At 42.6% G+C, this 20,529-nt stretch overlaps 1 protein-coding gene across 1 annotated transcript; it reads left to right on the top strand.

Annotated features, from left to right (window-relative positions):
• The first annotated feature begins 219 nt into the window (after positions 1-219).
• On the top strand, positions 220-19,870 carry LOC109913196 (T-cell leukemia homeobox protein 3-like). Its single transcript, XM_048603841.1, has 3 exons — positions 220-622; positions 3,204-3,441; positions 19,660-19,870. Exons 1-3 carry the CDS (start codon positions 220-222, stop codon positions 19,868-19,870), a joined length of 852 nt encoding a protein of 283 aa, XP_048459798.1.
• Positions 19,871-20,529: the final 659 nt, after the last annotated feature.

Below are 20,529 nucleotides of genomic sequence, written 5' to 3'. Positions count from 1 at the left end.
TCCAACCCAATGGAGTGCCGGAGAGATGATAGCTCCCACCTTTCTCCTCTCTCAGAACTCACCTTGACTCCACAAAGTCCCGCTTACCAACATGCTTCCTGGATTTCCTGAACTAACCAGGATTTTCTTGTAAAAAAAATTGTGTGTCTCTCTCTCTGTTGGGGAAGGAGAGGGGGACAATTATTTTGGGGGGCTTTGGGGTGGGGTCTCCTTTCAGCAATGGATCAGTCTGGGACCACGCAGACCCAGCCTCAACACGAACCCATCAGCTTTGGCATCGACCAGATCCTCAGTGGCTCCGATCAGGAAAGCTGCCTGCAGCCCAGCGCCAGGGTCTCGGAGGCAAGCTACTTGAGCAGTCCGGTTAGCGGCGCCTACCCGGGCTTAGCCACCGCTTACCCGGCCATGGGGGCCACTTACGAGGACAGCGTGTCGGGATCTTATAGTGTTAACCTGAGCATGAACGTCAACAGCCTGGCGTCCGCCGGAGTCATCCGTGTGCCCGCTCATCGCCCAGTCCCTCAAACGGCCATGCCTACCGTGCCTAGCGTGGCCGGTCTGAGCGGCCTCAACTTCCCTTGGATGGAGAGCAGCAGGAGGTTTGCTAAGGACAGGCTGACAGGTAAGGGGAGGATAGGGGTGGAGAGGGGTCTGACTGAAACCCGGTGTCCAGAGTTGGCACATCATAAATCCCCAAGTCCCTCATCCCAATAATTCCAGACACCTCCCCCGCAAAATACCCCTCCCCACACACAATGTCAGCGAGCAGCCCCAACAGCTGGTGGCAAAGTTTGCGCATTTTCGTCCAACTCTAGCGCACTTTGCAAATTCCATCTCGTTCGGTCATTCTCCACGATCAATGGTCAATTAAAATTCAAATATTACCCAAAGACCTGCGGATGCTGGAGATCTGAAGCAAAAAACAGAAATTACTGGAAAACGCAGCAGATCTGGCAGCATCTGTACAGGGAGAGAAACACGAGTTAACATCTCGGATTCAGTGACCCATTGCCGGAATTCGGTTAGTACACAATTCGTCAGATATTGCAGATTTTTGTTCGTAATTTCGAGAACACTTAGTGCTTGCTCGGAATGACATTGGCTTGATAGAGATTGGTTTTGGGTTTTTGGATTTGGCGATACTGATGAGAATTTCAAACGGTCAGCCGAGGGTTCTGGCGATGTGTTCAAACTGAATTAGTAAAAATGTAATAACAAGCCTAACTCAGGTTAAGGCAGCGGGGTAGGAGACTGTTCATGAGGGTTTAATGTGATCTCTGAAATCGTTAAGACTAGGATCCGCTGGTAATGATTGACATGTGGTCATTTAGAATGGTGTCAAATCAAAAGAGAGACAATCCTTCTCGACTCCATTTTAAACAGGAGACCCCCGACTTTTAATCTGTGCACGCCATCCCCCTGCACCCTACCTCACAAGTCCCAGATCCCTCCCCCCACCTTTCCCCTGTCAAAACCACTCAGAATCTCATTTGTTTCAGTAAAATCCTCCGTCATCCTTCGAAACCCCAATCAATACAAGTCCACCCGGATTAAACCGACTTCAAAATACAGCCGCCCCCAACCCCGCCCGCCCCCACTGAGGGAATGAGTCTGGTGTCCGACACTCAGCTGAAGCTCTGGTCCAGCAGAACACAGTCCTGTTCCAGACAGACCAGCTCCGAGCCCTAGAGAGATCATTGTATCTACAAATCGCCAGCGAACGTCTTTTATTGTAAATCATTTCCCTTTCCATTGTAGACTAAGTTTTTATTTTAAACACTAATCAGTACGATATACAAGATGCATCTCTTTCCCAAATAAAACGACCCCTTCAGTCCTCAACAATCAAGGCAAGAAAAGCGATTTAAACTGTTACCGCTCACCGCCAAAGAGCATCCGAAAGCTGGCTGTTTCTACGCTAACGCTGGAGCTCCCCGAGGTTTAGAAGCGGGGAATCGGCCATCCACACCGTGTCCTCGCTGCACTTTCTTCTGGATCACCTCCCAGCAGCTCCTCCTGGAACATTTAGAGAGCCGAAACCGTGACCGTGACAATCTCTTGTCACTGCTCAAGTGGTTGACTTCCTACCAGTCAGGCTCTGTTCTTTTAAAATATATCGAATTGGTCAAAAAAAGTTTTGTTTGCAGTTTTCAAATAGAGCCTTAGCTCGAAAGAATCAATTTGAAAGACTACATTTCAGACACAAGAACTTCCTATCTGCTATATTTTACAGAAATTCTACGGTATAAATGCAAGACTCTAAATTTCATTTATGTTTGTTTTAAAATCCGTTAAGTTCAAAATTGAACGACTTGAAATCGCTAATCGCTTTAGGAAAACAGTGTATGTGTGATTATGGCTGGATTCAGCAGTGTTTGTGGTGAGCCGCTGTATGTGCGTATGAGTGTGTCTGTGTGTGAGTGTGAGTCTGAGGGGCTGTGTGTGGTCGAGAGTTTGAGGGAATGTGTTTGAGTGTGAGTTTGAGGAGTGTGTAAATTGTGAGTTTGAAGACGAGTATGCGTGCGTAATTTGGAGTTTGAGAGAGGGAGTGTATGTGTGAGTTTGAGTGTGGGTCTGTGTGTGGTTGCGAATTGGAGGGAGTTTGTGTGTGGGTCTTTGCGTGAGTCTGAAGGAAGCGTCTGTGTCTGTGTGTGATTGTGAGTTTGAGGGAGGGAGTGCCTGTTTGTGTGTTTGAGGAAACATGTGTATGCGTGTGATTGTGGGTTTGAGGGAGTGTGTGGTTGTGTGATTGTGAGTTTCAGGGAGTGTGCGTTTTGTGTGATTGTGCGTTTCAGGGAGAGAGTGCATGTGTAAATGTGAATTTCAGGGAGGGAGTGAGCGTATGATTGAGTTTGAGGGAGTGTCTGTGTGTATTTGTGAATTTGAGGGAGTGAGTGTCTGTGTGATTGTCAGTTTGAGGAAGGGGGAATGTGTGTGATTGTGAGTTTGAGAGACTGTATAATTGTGAATTTGAGGGAGTGTCTGTGTGATTGTGATTTTGAAGGAGTGTGTATCTATGTGATTATGAGTTTGAGGGAGTGTGTGTGAGAGAGAAGGGAGTAGTTTAAAGTTTCTTCCTTCGTCGTGTTTACTTGTTCTGGGAAAGAGTCTTATATTCAAAAATATTTGGGAGCGAAGCCGATCTCGGCTCTGCCAAGTCTGCTGGAGTTCACTGAGGCGCCTGTTCCCTCTGCTTCTGTTAGCAGCCTTGACTCCTTTCACCGTGACACGGCGGATCGGCCACCCTTACCAGAACAGGACACCCCCGAAGCGGAAGAAGCCCAGAACCTCTTTCACCAGGATTCAGATCTGTGAGCTGGAGAAGCGCTTTCACCGTCAGAAGTACCTCGCCTCGGCGGAAAGGGCGGCGCTGGCAAAATCCCTTAAAATGACCGACGCTCAGGTCAAGACCTGGTTCCAGAACCGCAGAACCAAGTGGAGGTGAGTGGGGGCTGATTGGAAGGAGGGGATAGAGGATGTGAGGGCGGTAGGGAGACAAAGAAAGAGAGAGAAATACTGAAGGGGGAGAGAAGGATAGAAGGAAGGAGAGAGAATGGGGGCTAAGTAAAATTTGTTCACCACTAAACAGGGAAGCTGTGATAGTGGGTGAAATTCTCACATTTAAAAATACAAAAGGAGCAGCAAGAATTTAGGCTTTGCCTGCATTAGTTATAACAAAGGAGAGAAAGTGAGTTAAGTTAATAATTATCAGAGGAACAGAGGAGGGGATTAACATTTATATGTAGGGAAGTGACGAAAAGCTAACTTTAAATGAATCTATATAAAACACGAATGCAAAATACTGCGGATGCGGGAAATCTATAATAGAGGTTGCTGGAGAAACTCAGCAGGTCTGGCAGCATCTATGGAGAGATTCTGACCTGGTGGCTATTCCCAGCATTTTCTGATGATTTTACTTATTAAATAGCGTTTAATAATAAGGAGATCAATTGTAATTATATTTTAAAATGTTTGGAAAATAAAACAAAGTTACTCAATTGAAAATAGAGAGTGGTGGCAAGGACTGAAACAGTGAAGTCTCGACATTTAAACACAGCGGGTAGTGATAGGGAGAGTTACATTAAAACAGAACGAGATACCCGTGACCCGAGATAATAAAGTAATATAATTAAAAGACAAATATGGAGATGCGGAAAATATTGAATAAAATGCAGCGAAACTATCTAAAATTAACACATTTGAACTCGAGGTAGAAAGTAAAATGAATAGAATTACACACAGATGGTTATAGCCTGTTATTGGAAACAAAGTCAATAGAATTTACAAAGGGAGATGTTAAAATGAGGAATTGAAACTGCAGAGATTGAGAGTGAAATTAATGGAATTATAATACGGAGAATTAATAGTTAAAATACAGAGAGAGGCAGTGAAATCAATGTAATGAAATATGGATTTCGAATAAAATTAATATATTTAAAATGCAGGAATGAAACAGAAAATTAATCGAATTAAAAAGCACAGATTGAGTGTCGCGGTAACCGGAATTAAATTACAGGGAAAGAGAATATCATTAGTCCAGTTAAAATATAGAGATAGAATAAAATTATTACATTTAAAATGCAGGTATGGAACGGGCAGAGACAGTATAAATAGAACTGAAATCCAGAGACAAAGTGTCACATTAGTAGAATTAAAATACAGGGATAGAAAGAATTCTTAATGGAGTTAAAATAAAGGGGTAACTCATTAGTGGAATTAAAATATATGAATTGGGATTAATGTAACCAGAATTATCATAGAAAGATTGTGAATAACAGAACCAGAATTAAAATAAAGTTTAACGTTAATAGAACTAAATTACTAGGTCCGTGAGTAACATCAGCAGATAAAAATACATAGATAGAAAATAACATTATAGAATTAAAATAGATGGAAAGAATGAAACATTAATAGAGATTTAAAAGGTCTTAAAATTAGAGAATTACATGATAGAAACTAACAAAGACAAAATACAGCAATACAGAGTAACATTAACAGCATTAAAATACAGGGACAGAGAGTATCATTAATAGATCGAAAATACAGACGCAGAACAATGTTAATAGAATTCAAATGTGGTGTCAGGATTAAAAAAGAACTAATTTCCAAGGATAGAGTAACATTAACAGTGTTATAATAAAGGGATACAGAGTAACAGCAGTATTATAACAAAGGAATACAGAGTAGCATTGATAGAATTACAATATAGAGATATAAAGTAATGTTAAGATAATTAAAATTCAGGAATAGAGAGTAAAGTTTAATATAATTTATAGGGTCGGAGGGTAAGATTAAGTGAATTAAAATACAACGATAGAGAGTAACGTTATTAGAAGTAAATTCGAAAGATTGTCACAGAGTTTGAATATATAGACAGAGAGAGAGATTGATAGAATTAAGATTCTAGGGCGTGAAATTAACGAGAGAACCATGTTGTAATGTGGAGCTATGTTTGTAACAAAGTGAGCGACACAGTGTGAACTTAATAACGTAAATGATATGCAGAGAATAACATTCATCGACTTAAAATCGAGTTTGATAGTAAACGGAGAATACTTGAAAAACAAGGAAGTGATGTACAAGTTGATAATTATACGATTTAATAGGGAGTGACAAGGAGCGAGGATAAAATTAATGCAGAGTTCACATAGTGCGGACTGATGTGAAGACAGGCGAATATTAACATATTTTAAAGTCCAGGGAAGTGACGGAGAGTAAGTGACATGAACCAATTTTAACGTAGAAACTGAGAGCAATCGAACTAAACAATGGAAACGTGGGTAAAATTCACAGTAACAAATCGTGAATGACGCCGGGAATGTCGAGGTTCGTGAGAAATTACCCGATTTTAAAACCGCGTTCCAAAGGACTGAACTGAGACAAGAAATCACCGTGTTTGAGCCGGTTTCAAAATTCTCCTTTATCTGTGATAGGACAGCGGTCCGTGTTCCTGAATTCCGGAGCTAGGGTCCATCACATTGGTTTGCAAGAATTAGGTTTGCGGCTCCTATGTAATGCCAAGTAATCCTGTAATAACTTCCATATTATAGGAAGTTAAATACAAAGGTCTTTCTGTTGTCAGCGTTGTAGCTGGACCACAGTAACAAACCTCGGCGTTACTGCTGTCTTGTTCATTGCTGAAGCCTTTCTGGAATATGGAGATAGAAGATGTTTCTGTGTCTATGCCAGAGAGGGAGAGGGACAATGGATAAAGCGGAGACGACCGCTCGGAGGTGCTCGGTTAAAAAATAAAATCCCTCATTCCTCATGGTCAATGGGAAACTGAATCTGACCCCAGCTTTTGTTTTCATAGAAGGTTATTTTTGATGTATGTAATTTTCATTTTATTTAATAATTAAGCAAGACTCGGCTGACCTTGAAATCCGATTTTTCACCGTAGGGCTATTTTAATAAACTTTCTCAGCAGTAATAACCCCTCTGACGGCGAAACCATGACTTAAGACGAGTTGGAATAGGAATGAGAGAGAAAACCGACTGCAAACGTTGCACTTCAGTCGCGAGGAGTAGATGTACAACACAATCCAAAGAGATAAATAAATATAAGCAAATCGGGACATTTTCATTACTTAAACGACGAACATCGGCCAAAGTTTTTATTCAAATTTATTTTTGAAAAAGAAGCCATTGGGTGAGCAGGACTGCTCTGTTCACATTCGAGTGTTTTCTCTCCCTGCTAAGATGTTGATTCGTAAATTGGCTGCACCATTAGCTCCCCTTCATATGGGGATATGAAGTTCTGGAAAGTGTAATGAGGAATGTTTAAAACTAATTGTAAATGGGATTTGCAAGCTGGTTTATTTATTTTCCTGCCCCGGGTTTTGTTTATTCAAAATAATCTGGGCCAGAGAGACGGCAACTGTGCAGAGACTGACACTAATGGCTTGTTAGCGGGGACTGACCCATTTACAGCTCTCTGTCTGACGAAATAGATTCTGGACAAGATGATAACATCTGTAATAACATCAGCAAGCAGCAGCAACAGGATTATAGACCAATCTGTTATCGGAACTGCAGCCTGCAGTTCTCCCGCCGCCAAACAGGGGACTGAGGAGCTGGGGATGGGGTTTCTTATTCTCAATCTGAAGGCCAGGGTGATAGAACCGGTAATTCCAGGCCCCAAGCACAGCGTCATTTCTCTCTGTCTCTCCCTAAAATGGGAAAATCGCCCTCAGTGAATGTTTGCATGCATTTTGCTGTAAAAGTACGACGGCTCAGGTGCATTACCTTTCCCACTCCTTCTCAGTTTGAACGGCACGGAAACAAAAACAGAAATTGCAGAAGTGACTTGCAAAATCCGGCAGTTTCTATACAGAGAGAAACAAAGTGAACATTTCAAAGGCTAGACTTTTCGAAATCACTGTGGATTCGCTGAGTATTCTCTGCACTTTCTCAGTTTATTCCACATTTCCACCGTCGGCAGTGCATAATATTTAGATGACGGCTTTAAATTGGGTGTTCGTACGGAAAGAAAACCGGAACAACTCGGAATGTGAGCGTGGGTTTGACAGTGTATACCTGCGTATGTTAAACTAAGTGCGTTAGTATGTGTGTCAGTGAATGTGTTAGTGTAGGGTTTTAGTGTGTGTGTGCGTTAATGTGGGTGTGTCAGAGTGTGTGTTAGTATAGGGTTTTAGTGTGTGTGTGTTAATGTCGGTGTTTCAGAGTAAGCGTGTTAGCGGAGTGCTAGGGTGACAATATTAGAGTGTGTCCGTGTAGGCGAGTCGGAGCGAGGGTGTTTGTGTAGTGTGCTAGTGTGTGTGTCAGTGTGTGTATTACTATGAGAGTGAATGAGTGTTCGAATGACAGTGTTAGACGGGTATTTGTGTGGGTGTGTTAGAATGAGTGTGTTTGTGCAGTGTGCTAAGGTGGGTGTCTAATATGGGTGTGTCAGGGTGAGTGATTTAGTGTAGTGTGTTCATGTGAGTGTGTTAGTGGACTGTGTTAGCATGAGTGTGTTAAAGTATGTTAGTGTTTTGCATGAGTGTGTGATAGAATGTGTAAGCACTTGTGTGTGTGTGAAAGAGAGAGAGAAAGAAAGTGTCCTCTAGGTACAAGAGTGTGCTCCAGTGTGTAAGAGTGTATGAGAAACAGAAATAGAGTGAGAGCAGGAATTTGCTCCCGTGTGTGCACAAGGTGTTTAAGTGTGAATGTCAGTGAGTACACACTAGTGTATATGTGTTTGCACATGAGAGTGTGCTCCTTTGTGTGTGTGTGCATACATTTGTATGTATCTGTGTGTATGTGCATGTGTCTGTGTGTGTGTGTACACACACAAGTGTGTGTCTATATGTGTGAGCGCACGTGTGTGTCTGTGTGTGAGCATGACAGAAAGAAAGTATGTGTGCGCGCACACACATGTGCTGTGCTGTGTATAAGTAGTTGCGTGTGTGAGACAGAGTGTGCATGTGTGCATGTCTGAGAGACAACAGTGTGCTCTGGTGTTTTGTGTGATTGAGAGAGAGAGAGAGAGGTAGTATGCTCCAAAATGCACTCCAGTATATGTAAGTGTGTGCTCTGGTGTGTATCTGTCTGTGTTTCAGAAAGTGTATGCTCCTGTGTGCATGCATGTCTGTGCTGTACTGTTAAGTGTGTGTGTGTTTGTGTGTGAGAGAAAGAGAGACAGAGAGAGAGAGAGCATTCTCTGGTGTTTGTGTGTGTCTGCATGTACTGTGATATGTATGAGTGTTGAAAGTGTGACCATGACAGGCAGTGTGCTCTGGTGTGTGTGTTTGTGTGTGTTGTGTGTGTGTGTGTGTGTGTGTGTGTGTGTGTGTGTGTGTGTGAGAGAGAGAGAGAGAGACTGACTCTGGTGTGTAAGTGTGTGTTATGTGAGGGTGTACCCCAATGTGTATATGTGTGTGTATAAGGGAGAGTACAAGAGCTCCAGTGTGTAAGTGCATGTGAGAGATAGAGCATGCTCTAATGAGTAAATGTGTGTTTTTGAGAAAGGGGGAGCTGCATTGTGTAAGTGTGTGTGTCAGCTCTAGGATTTATATATGTGTGCATGTGTGTGAGAGAGAGAGAGGGACACGGGGTGGAATGAGAGTGTTCCAATGTACAAGAGTGTGCATATGTATTCCGGCATATATCTACATGAACCTATGTGTTCTTTGTTGTGTAACTTTGTGTGTGAGTATGAGTTGTCCAGTATGACCATGTTGTGTATGTGTGTGTGGGATAGAGAAAGAGAGAGAGAGAGAGAAAGTGTGTGTGTATGTGTGTGTGTGTGTGTGTGTGTGAGATAGAGAGAAAGAGAGAGAGAGACTGACCCTGGTGTGTAAGTGTGTGTTATGTGAGGGTGTACCCCAAAGTGTATATGTGTGTGTATAAGGGAGAGTGCAAGTGCTCCAGTGTGTGTGTGTGTGTATGTGTGTGTGTGTGAGAGAGAGAGAGAAAGAGAGAGGGAGAGTGTGTGTGTGTGTGTGTGAGAGAGAGAGAAAGAGAGAGAGAGAGAGAGAGACTGGCTCTGGTGTGTAAGTGTGTGTCATGTGAGGGTGTACCCCAAAGTGTACATGTGTGTGCATAAGGGAGCGTGCAAGTGCTCCAGTCTGTGTGTGTGTGTGTGTGCATGGTTGTCTTTGAGCATGTGTGTTAATCATAAGCAGAAGCAGACCATTCAGCCCATCAGTTTGCTTCACTATTCAATGATCTATTCAATGATCTGAGAATTCTCAATTCCAGTTTCATGCCCTTTCCCCATGACTCCCAATTCCTTTACTGATTTAAAATATGTCTATCTCAGCCTTGAATATATTTAATGACCCAACCTCTACAACCCTCTGTGTTAAAGTATTCCACAAATTCCCTACTCTGAGCAAAAAAAAAATCCTCCTAATTTTTGTCTTCAATAGTTGACCCTTTATTCTGAGATTTTGCCCTCTGGTCCCACACTCTTCCACAAGGGGGAATAATCTGCTTGCATCCACCCTTTCAAGTCCCTCAAGAATCTTGCATGTTTCAATAAAGTCTAAACTCCAATGAGTACTCGCTCGATCTACTCAAACTCTACTCATGTGGTTGTCCCTCCATACCTAGGATTAACCTAGTGAACATTCTTTTCCTCCAATGCCAATACTTAAATAAGTTCTTAAATAAGGGACCCAAAACTGTTCACAGTATTCCAGCTATGGTCTGACAGTGCCTTGCGAAATTTTTCGCAAAACCTTTATTTATACTCCATTCCCTTTGAAATAAAGGTCAATATTCCATTTGCCTTTCCTATTACCCACTGAACTTGGATGCTTTTATGATTCATGGATGAGAACTTTTAAATCTCTAAAGCTTTCTGCAGTCTTTCTCTATTTGAATAGTATTTAGCTCCACTATTCTTCCTGCCAAACTGCTTAAACTCACATTACCTCACATTACATTCAGCTCCCCAGGTTTTTGCCCACTTGTTTAATGTGTCTATACCCCTCGATAGACTCCTTGTGTCATTTATATCACTTGCTTTTTTGTGTCACCCACAGACATGGTAATAGTACATTCACTTTCTTCATCTAAGTTTTCAAGGGGTTCACCTAGTCAGCTGGTTTGCAATGGAGATCAATGGCAACAGCACACATTCAGTACCAGCTGAGATCACCATGAATGTCCTGCCTTCTCAACCTCACCCCTTCCCTGAGGTGTGGTGACTCCTGGGTTAAACACACCACCAAGTCTTTTAAATATTGTAAATAGTTGTCGTCTCAGCACTGATACCTGAAGATTAGGTTGCTGTTCTGAAAATGCCCTCCTTTATCCAAATCCTCCGTTTTCTATTTGTTCGCCAGTCTGCTATTCATGCCAGTGCACTACCTCCAGCTCCATGGACTCTTACCTTATTAAGTAGTCTAATATGTGGTACTTTTTGGACACCTTCTAGAAATCCACATATATTCCATCCACTGCTCCCCATTTATCCATCCTGCTTGTTACCTCCTCAAAGGATTCTAGTAAATTTGACAGGCATGATTTCCCATTCATGAAGCTATGTTGATTCTGCTTAAGGGAACGTGTGGGTGGATTTGGAGTGTTAAAGTTGGTCTCTGTGGCTGTGTGCATGGGAGAGGTTGGGTTAAAGTACTTGTTTCTGAGAGCATGTGTTTATCTGGTTGTGTGTGAATTTGTTTGTGAGGCATGTGTCTGTTTCAATGGACTGGAAGTAACTAATGTTTATTCTAGTTCAATGTTGAACGAATAAACAACATTGAACCATATTCTTACAGTACAGGTGCGGGTGCAGGGGTGGAGGTGGGCGATGGAATATTTCACCTATGATAGTGTAAGTACAGGATTTTGTGTTCAAGATTGTGTTCAATCCACCAGGCATCTCACACATTCCAGGATCCACCAATTTATTGAGGTGATATACCTGCCAATCCATGTGAACAAATTACCCTCTCTTTGATATCTAAATAGGCTAATGAAGCGTTATAAAATGACATGTGTCAGATTAATACTCACTAACTTGCCCACTTAACTCTCTATCCTAAACAACGAGTATTCTAGCTTAATAAAAAATGTAAGAACAGTGGATGCTGTAGAAATCGGAAACAAAAACAAAGTTGCTGGAAAAGCTCAGCAGGTCTGGCAGCATCTGTGAAGAGATATCAAAGTTAACATTTCAGGTCCAGTGACCCTTCCTCAGAACTAATGGTAGCTAGGAAAATGTCGCTTATATGTAGAAGATAGGGTGGGGGAGGAGGTTAGGAGTAAACGATAGGTATAGAGGCCAAAGAGAGAGAAGAACAGTTGGACAGACAAAGGAGTCGATAACAATCTGCCTAGGATCTAGCTAGGCACCCTCCTAGCCAGATTGTTATTGACTCCTTTATCTGTCCAACCGTTCTTCTTTCTCTTTGGGCTCTATCCCCACCTATCGTTTACTCCTTAACCCCTCCCCCACCCTAACTTCAGCACATAAACCGACATTTTCCTTGCTACCATCAGTTCTGAGGAAGGGTCACAGGACCTGAAACATTAACTTTGATTTCTCTTCACAGATGCTGCCAGACCTGCTGAGCTTTTCCAGCAACTAGTATTCCAACTTACATCTGTCTTATTTACAATTCACTCTTAGTCTTAAAAGTGCAAAACATTTTGTATTTATTCACAAACCCAAACACTACATCATCCCTGATACCCAATTTCTGACCACCCCACACATCCCAATTACTGACCGTCCACATCCCAATTATTGACCATCGCCCATGTTCCAATTATTGGCCATCCCCACATCCTAATCACATCCTAATCCCACGCCACCCTGAATGCTGGCTAGCTCTCTGCAAATCCATGGAACAGACATGCTGGTGGAATCTCTTTCTTCCTCAGCCCATGGGGTTGTGAGGTAAATTACTGCACAAAGGTACAATAAAGATAGGTAAATCATTGAGAATTCGATGGAGGGGAGAATGAGCAAATGCAAATGGATTCATTCCATATTCAAAGCAATGATAGAGGAAGAGGAAGTCTTGCAGAATTTCAAAGGCTAAGGAGGAAGTTATAGAGTTACCTTTGAGGCAATGTGAGTGAGTTTAGGAATAATAGAATAAATTGGCTAGTTGGATCATCTCATTTCTAACTGGAGAAATGGACAGGATGGTTCAGACTCCTGGGAGATTTGAAACAGACCTAGAGCAGATAGGCACCCATTTAAGATGGACAGATCTGACCTCAAAAGAGCTGGGTTACTGTCTTAATGAGATATTTATCTCGTGTTATGATGGAGAACTTAACATTATTTTAGCTGGGGACAAATGGCAGAAAAAAACATTAAAGATGATGACGAAGGTGCACGGAGGACTGAGGGAGGCAGAGAGTACCAATGTAAAAGAATAATTCAGAATTGGGAATCATCAAGATGTGAAACCAAGTGAAGAATTAATGTATGAGCAGAGAATTGGGGCAGCACAGTGGCTCAGTGGTTAGCACTGCTGCCTCACAGCACCAGGAACCCGGGTTTGATTCCACCCTCTGGCGACTGTCTGTGTGGAGTTTGCACATTCTCCCTGTGTCTGTGTGGGTTTTCGCTGTGTGCTCCAGCTTCCTCCCACAGTCCAAAGATGTACAAGTTATGTGGTTTGGCCATGCTAAATTGCCCATAATGTGCAGGGATATGCAGGCTAGGTGTGCTAGTCATTGGAAATGCAGGGTTACAGAGAGGGATGGGTCTGGGTGAGATGCCCTTCAGAGGGTCGGTGTGGACATGTTAGGCCGGATGGCCTTTTTCCACACTGCAGGGTTTCTATGAATTGCACAGATTGTGAGCTGCAGGTACAGGTTTACATCTATAATTATGGCAGCAGCAATAAAAGAGAGTGCTGTCTCAAAAAAGTGGAGGATTGAGAGTTAATTTTTTCACCTCAAAATATTCAGAAAAGAATAGGGAAGGGGATTAAAAGGGAATGGAAGGTCTATCTAATAAACAAGGAGAGTACTGCAAAAGAATGTTGTACTTTAGGATTCAAAGTAAAAATCTGTTTGGTTTGAATTGACTTAAAATACAGGAAATACTATGCTGCATAATTACATGTACCCAATAATGGTGAAAATGAGTTACTGGAGGAAATTTACAGGACAATGAGAGAAAGATGTAAGAAGTACAAAACAGTGATCATGAGAAACCTCAGGATGGTACAGAAGCCATGTAGAGGACACAGAGTGGGAGGAACTCCTGAAGGATGTAAGAGAGAATTTCCTTGATCAGTATGTGTCCAGCTCAGTGATAATTGCTAGATTGAGAATGAAGTGGAAATGAAGTTTGCATGGAATGGTCAAAATATCATTTGACTGATATTGTTATGGAGAATATGTGTTATAGACCAGACCAAAGCCCCTCCAAATATCTTAAGAATGTAGTCTAGACCCTAACGTTTCTTCTTTTAAAGGTAAATGTATGGTGTTGTGTTCCAGATGCAATTTGATTGGTCAAACTACTCAACGTTAAGCAAAGCACAATTTATTCATGCACTATAGATAAAATACAACAAACAAAAGAATAAAGAAAAGAATTGCCTTAACTATAACTGTATTTGAAAACGTAACAGAATAATAGATTATTTAGCTACTAAACAGTAACTGTTCCAATATAGTAACATCCCGTAAACACATCCTTGGCAAAAGGCAAATTCAGAAAACAGATAGTCTCACATGCAACTCCAGCAGCCCAGGAGGAGAAGCATCAAGAGAACTCTGAGAGGGTGTAACAGGCAGAGATGTATTGCAGCAACAGACCCAGCACAAACTGCTCCTAAAAAACTAAGAAATTAAAAATCCTAGTTCTGTGAGACCTTGACCACACCTATTCAGGCTACTTTTATTGTTCCAACTTTAAAAACAACTAGAGACCACACAAACTGTTTATTCTAGTCGTTCTTTGGAAACTGCCTGGCACCTCTGCCTTTAAACCTCTTTTTTTAAAAAAACAGGATAAAATAACCTCTTAAAGCCATAATATAATCACATATGGTATACACCACCAAGCACAAAAACTATGAACCAACAGAGGACTAACTTCAGTGAGTTGAGTGGAAATATGGTTCAGGCCCATTGGAATCAAAACTTGGCAGGCAAAACAATAATTAGCATTGTAGACTGATACAGTTCAGAATTGGACCATGTGAGACATTCAAACAGGACACAGTTCAGGGCACCATAACCTAACTTGCCAAAGATATAGGGGGTCAAATGAGACAGGGATGGAGGAAAATGTCACATGTAAGGTTGAAAATACAGAAGCTAACCAAATTTTGTATAAAAGGTATAGAGGACAGCTGAAATGTAAAGAAGAGACAAAAAGAGATTCCAAGACTAAATTAGTGGGTAATGTGGAAGGAAAACCTAAAAATTGCTTCTCGATCAATAACTAAAAAAGGATGGTCAAAGGTAGACTGTGGCAGATCTTATGCAGTTAGAGAGCAAGATGTGAAATGAGTTCTTTGATCTAGCAGTCAGAGAAGGGGACCATAATACTTTTAGAAAATAGACAAAGAGAAATAATTAAAAGGTTGCCATTCCTCAAATTAGAAAACTCATCTGGTCCAGAGGAAATAATAGTTACTATTGGAAATGAGGATGCAGACGATGGAAGTTCTGGCCACAACTTTCCAACATTTCTTGAATTTTGGGTGGCGCCAGAGGTGATAGTGGGGCAAATATTACACCTTTGCTCAAGAAAAGGGAAGAGATAGATAAATCTTGAAACTTTAAGCCAACTAGCCTCACATACTTCAGTGGAAACTTTCAAGACAGAGGTTTGAGCCAAAATTAATTCTCACGTTGAAAGACATGGGTTAATCAATGACAGTATTGTATTTTTAAACTGAATTGTGTTTGGCTAACTTGATCAAGTGACCTGATAAGGTAGCGCAGAGGATTAATGAGATTCGTGCAAATGATCATGAGCACATGGCCTTTCAAAAGGAATTTGACAAGGTTTCACATAATAAACTTAATGACAAATTTAAGGTCCATGGGACAAAAGGTACAGTGTCACATGATTCCAAATTGAGTAACAGTGAACAGGGAATAGTGGTGAATGGTTAGATTCCAGGCTGGAGGGTACTATCGGTGATAATTGTCAGGGCTTTGAATTAGGGCCACTTATTTTTTAAATGCACAAATGTATATTATATATATATAATATTATTCTGGATAGAGTTTGCAGATTGTATGGAATTCATAAATGGAATAGACTTCAGGAGGACAAAGACTGGTAAATTGGGCAGACAAAATCTGGATGAAATTTAATACGGAAATGTAGAGTGATGCATTTTGATCACATTCATGAGGAGTGGCAATATGAATTGATGGTACAATTCTAATGGAGATGCAAGAACAGAGAGACCTGGCAATGTATGTACATCAACTGTTGAAAGGAATCCTCAAAGGAAAAACTTTTCCAGGAGTTTGGACAAAGAGCAGGAAAATGGAAATGACATAGTGGGGGATGGGACAATGGCATAGCAGAGGACTGGAATCATTGGCAGAGCAGAGGAATAGGATCAATGAAGTAGTAGGGTATTGGGATCAGTGAGGCAGCAGAAGAATGGAAACAATGAGATAGCAGAGGAATGGGATCAATGAGGTAGCAGGGAAATTAGATCAGTCAGATCACAGGAGAATGGAATCAACTGGATAGTAAATCAATTGGTAAGCAGAGGAATAGGATCAATTGGATAGCACAGGAATGGGATTAATCAGAGAGCAAAGGAACGGGATAAATGGGATAGCAGGAAAATGGGATCAATGAGATCGTTGGAGAATGGGATTCATCAGAAAGCAGGGAATAGGATCGAGGCAGCAGGTTTATGTGATTAATCAGATCATCAGAGGAATGAGAGCAATGGGTAGCAGGAGAATGGATCATTTGAATAGCAGCAGAAATGGGATCAATGAGATAGCAGGGGAATAGGATCAACTGGACAGCAGGAGAATAGGATCAATCAGATTGCGGGGGAATGGGTTCAAGTGGATAGCTGGGAGTGGGATCAATCAGATAGTAGGGGAATGAGAACAATTGGATTGCAGGGGGATGGGATATTAGAGGAATGGAATCAATGTAATTGCAGGAGAATGGGATCAATGGGATAGCCGAGGAATGGGGTCAATGGGATTGTAGGAGAATGGGAGCAATGGGAAAGCAGAGGAATGGGATCAATGGGACAGTGGGGGAATGGGCTCATTTGGATAGCAGAGGAATGGGCTCAATCAGCTAGCAGGAGATTAATTGAATAGCAGAAGAATGGGATCAATGGAATGGCAGAGATCAAAGGAATAACAGAAATAGGATCAATAGGATTGCAGGAGAATGGGATCAATGAGATAGCACAGGAATGGGATCAATGGGGTAGCACAGGAATGGGATCAATGTGATTGCAGGAGAATGGGATCAATGGGATAGCAGAGAATGGGATCATTCAGATAGCAGAGGAATGGGATCAATAGGATAGCAGGGGTATAGGATCATTTGGATAGCAGAGGAGTGGGGTCAATCAGATCACAGGGGAATGAGATCAACTGGATATCTGGGAATGGGATCATTCAGATAGCAGGGAATGGGATCAATGGGATAGGAGAATAGGGTCATTGGGATAGTGAAGGAATAGGATCAATGTGATAGGAGGGGAATGGGATTAATCAGATAGCATTTGAATGGGATAAATGTGATAGCTGGGGAATTGGATCAATTGGATAACAGAGGAATGGGATCAATCAGATTGCAGGTGGATGGATCAGTGGGATAGCAAGGGATCAATGTGATTGTATGGAATGGGATAAATCAGATAGCAGAAGAATAGGCTCAATGAGATAGCAGGGGAATGGGAATCAATCTGATCACAGGGGAATGGGATCAATGAGCTGGAAATGGGATCAATTGGATAGTATAAAATAGGATACTAGGAGCATAGGGTTTTGAGATAGCAAAGGAATAGGATCAATATGATAGCAGGAGAACAGAATTGATGAGTTAGCAGGGAAATATGATTAATCAGATAGTAATTGAATGGGATAAATAGGATAGCTACGGAATGAGATTAATGGGATAACAGTGGAGTGGGAGCAATCAGATTGAGGGGCATAGGCACAGTGGAATGGCATCAATCAAATCACAGAGGTATAGATTCAATTGGATACCTAGGGGAAGAAATCAAATTAATTGTAGGGAATAGGATCAATGAGATCACAAGGGAATGCACTCAGTGGGATACCAGGAGAATGGGATCATGGATTTAAAAGAAGAATGGTATCAATCGGATGGCTGGGGAATGGAATCAATCAGATTGTAGGGGAATGGGATCAATCTGATCGCAGGACCAAAGAGAGTGCTCTGAATGATCTCTGACTTACATGGATCCACGACTCTGTGAACTTCACCCTCTCGAAACCACCCTTTGTTCAATCACTGATACTTTATACCAGTTAACAGCGATGCACGTATCAATTAAATCAAATCAAATAAAAATGAAACAGATATAAATTTCTGATATGGCAGAGTCAGTGAGGCCACATTTACAGCGAACGGGGTTTGAATACAGGGGAGCGTTTTCCCCGAAGTGGAAATCACGTAGTGATGTTACAGCAGTTTTATTGATGCTGTAATAGATCTGTCTTGATCGGCTGCAGGCGATTTCCAGAATACTATAACAGGCACAGTCTTTGGTGACTATGTAATACCCGGGATCCCGGGGACACCGAATCCTTGTGCTTGTGCGAGGATCGAAGGAGAGGAACAGAGTGACAAGTAAACTAAGGCAATGCACTGACAGTTATAACACAGTGTGGAGCTGGAGGAACACAGCAGGCCAGGCAGCATCAGAGGAGCAGGAAAGCTGATGTTTCGGGTTAGGACCCTTCTTCAGAAAATGCACTGACAGTGATTGGTATAAAAGCAGGAAGTGCGAGTTTAATAATCTATGATCTAGAGCTGTTTGTCCCACGGAAACTCACTGTTTGCCTGGGCTTTAGAAACCACTCTGTGTTGGCAGGAACCTATCCTGTAATTGTGCGTGCTAACACAGGGACACACACACAGGGGCACATCATTTACAGCGAAATATTGACGTGTTTTTCTATGAGTCTTTATAGCCGAGAGTATCATGCATCCAGGCTCTCAGCCCCGTCTGCAGTGTTAGGCTTTTGAAGATAGCTTGACATTCGACCTTTCCTCCTGCCGCTCTGATTCTGTCACACCCAAAGCAGTTTTTCCCTGTGAAATATAAATCGGACTGATCGCAGGCCCCAGCTGTGAACAAGAGCTGCTTCCTCTGCAAGTACTGCATTCAGCAAACAGGAAATCTTTGCCTATCCAGACTGAGATCTGACGCTCTCGGGGGGGATATGGAAAACGTCCTGCCCTGGAACCTGTCGCCCGGTTTGACGGGAGACCTCGAACCTTTCCCCCCGTTATCCGCACGGTCACTGAGTCGGAGCTTCAGCCTGTTGCAGATATCTGTGTTTGTGTACCTGAGCAAAAACTGTCTTGCTGTCGGCTGTGGAGGGGGCAGAGCTGAGCTAAGGAGGGGGGGATGAAGAGGTTGAGGAGGGTGAGAGAGTTCGGGAATGTGGAATAGAGGAGGAAGGGGATTCAGGAGGATGGAATTTGATGAGGGTGGTGTTTTGAGGAAGATAAGGGTTGAGGAGGGTGGTGTTTAAGGAGGGTGGTGCTTTGAGGAAGATGAGGGTTGAGGAGGAGGGTAGTATTTGAGGAGGGTGGGGGTCTGAGGAGGGTGGGGAAGAGGCTAGATTTAGAAAGGACCCGGGGAGAGTGGACAGGGACAGTACAGAAACAGCTGAAGGACAGAGTGGCAGCTGTTAATCTGCTCACCCGGGACTCTCTGGACCCTTTTTGAGGGGGATTTTCACAGGAGGAGAGTGAGTGAAGAAAGATCCCAGTCTCACATCTGGGAGCAAGACTGTAATAAGGGTTATAGCCTCTCCCGGTTGCGTGTCTTGAGCGCTTTGAATGAGTTTGAGAGTTGGAAGCGGCCGTTTCCGGAAATTCGGAATCATGTGGAGGGAATATTGTGGGGGACGCAGTCTGTGAGGAGAACTAGCTGAACCAAGGGAGGTAGCCAGGCCTGGATTTCCACTGAGCCCTGAGTGAAGAGCTTGGCGTCTGATTTAACGGGATTCTTCTGTGTTTATCTCACCCAGGCGGCAGACAGCGGAGGAGAGAGAGGCCGAGAGACAACAGGCCAACAGACTGATGCTACAACTACAACACGACGCCTTCCAGAAGTCTCTCAGCGACTCCATTCAGCCAGATCCGCTGTGTCTGCACAACTCGTCTCTGTACGCGCTGCAGAACCTGCAGCCCTGGGCTGAAGATAATACCAAGATCCCAGTTGTCACATCGTTAGTGTGAGACTGAGAGTGAGGTGAGCAGCGAATCCGAGCCCGGCTCTCTCCAAGAAATTGATTTGTGGGTTCGTTTTAATTTTGGCCTTTCTTTAAAAGTTGAACTGGAGAGAGCAGCGTATCAGAGAATCTCAACACCAGGGACCAGGAAACCAAGGGGGTTAAGGAATCTTTTTTTTGAACTAAACAGAACTCAAAGGCGACTACGTGAGGATGAATGAACAACAAGGCACTGCCTAGAAACAATTAAACAGCAAAAAAAATCTCAACGACTGCTTGAAAGCTGGAGAGGGACAAACCTGCAGCAAAACTGCCTGTTGTTCAATATTCGATGAGATTAAGAATGTCTTCGTTTTGTTTCGTTAATAATTATACATTTTTAAATAACGCCTCAGGAAAGAATGAAAACAGGAGCATCTAACATATTTATTGCTGACGTGAAGCACTGGCCTTTGGACAGAGGAAAGTAACTTTTTTTAGTTGGGAGAGTCACTGAACACTCTTTCGGCCGCCCTCTTCCTACAATTTAGGATGAGCGTGGGTCCCCTCCAGCGCAGGTAAAGGGGAGAAAGGAGGCCTCACCGATGGAGCTGAAGATTTACTCTTGGCTCCCTGGATTGCTTGTCACATCAACTGACGGGGAGTGCCCGTGCTCAGCAGGTTATG

This window comes from Rhincodon typus, chromosome 12 (genome assembly GCF_021869965.1).
Source record: "Rhincodon typus isolate 14 chromosome 12, sRhiTyp1.1, whole genome shotgun sequence".
NCBI classification, from domain to species: Eukaryota; Metazoa; Chordata; class Chondrichthyes; order Orectolobiformes; family Rhincodontidae; genus Rhincodon; species Rhincodon typus.
The sequence above is the reverse complement of the archived record's forward strand: the minus strand, read 5'-3'. Positions and strand labels throughout refer to the sequence as shown.

What these genes read in the sequence shown, in the direction of transcription:
- LOC109913196 (XM_048603841.1), top strand. Translation starts at nt 220, where the DNA reads ATGGATCAGTCTGGGACCACGCAGACCCAGCCTCAACACGAACCCATC. An exon ending in TGCTAAGGACAGGCTGACAG is followed by an intron (nt 623 to 3,203) that starts GTAAGGGGAGGA and finishes TGCTTCTGTTAG; the next exon opens with CAGCCTTGACTCCTTTCACC. An exon ending in AACCGCAGAACCAAGTGGAG is followed by an intron (nt 3,442 to 19,659) that starts GTGAGTGGGGGC and finishes TATCTCACCCAG; the next exon opens with GCGGCAGACAGCGGAGGAGA.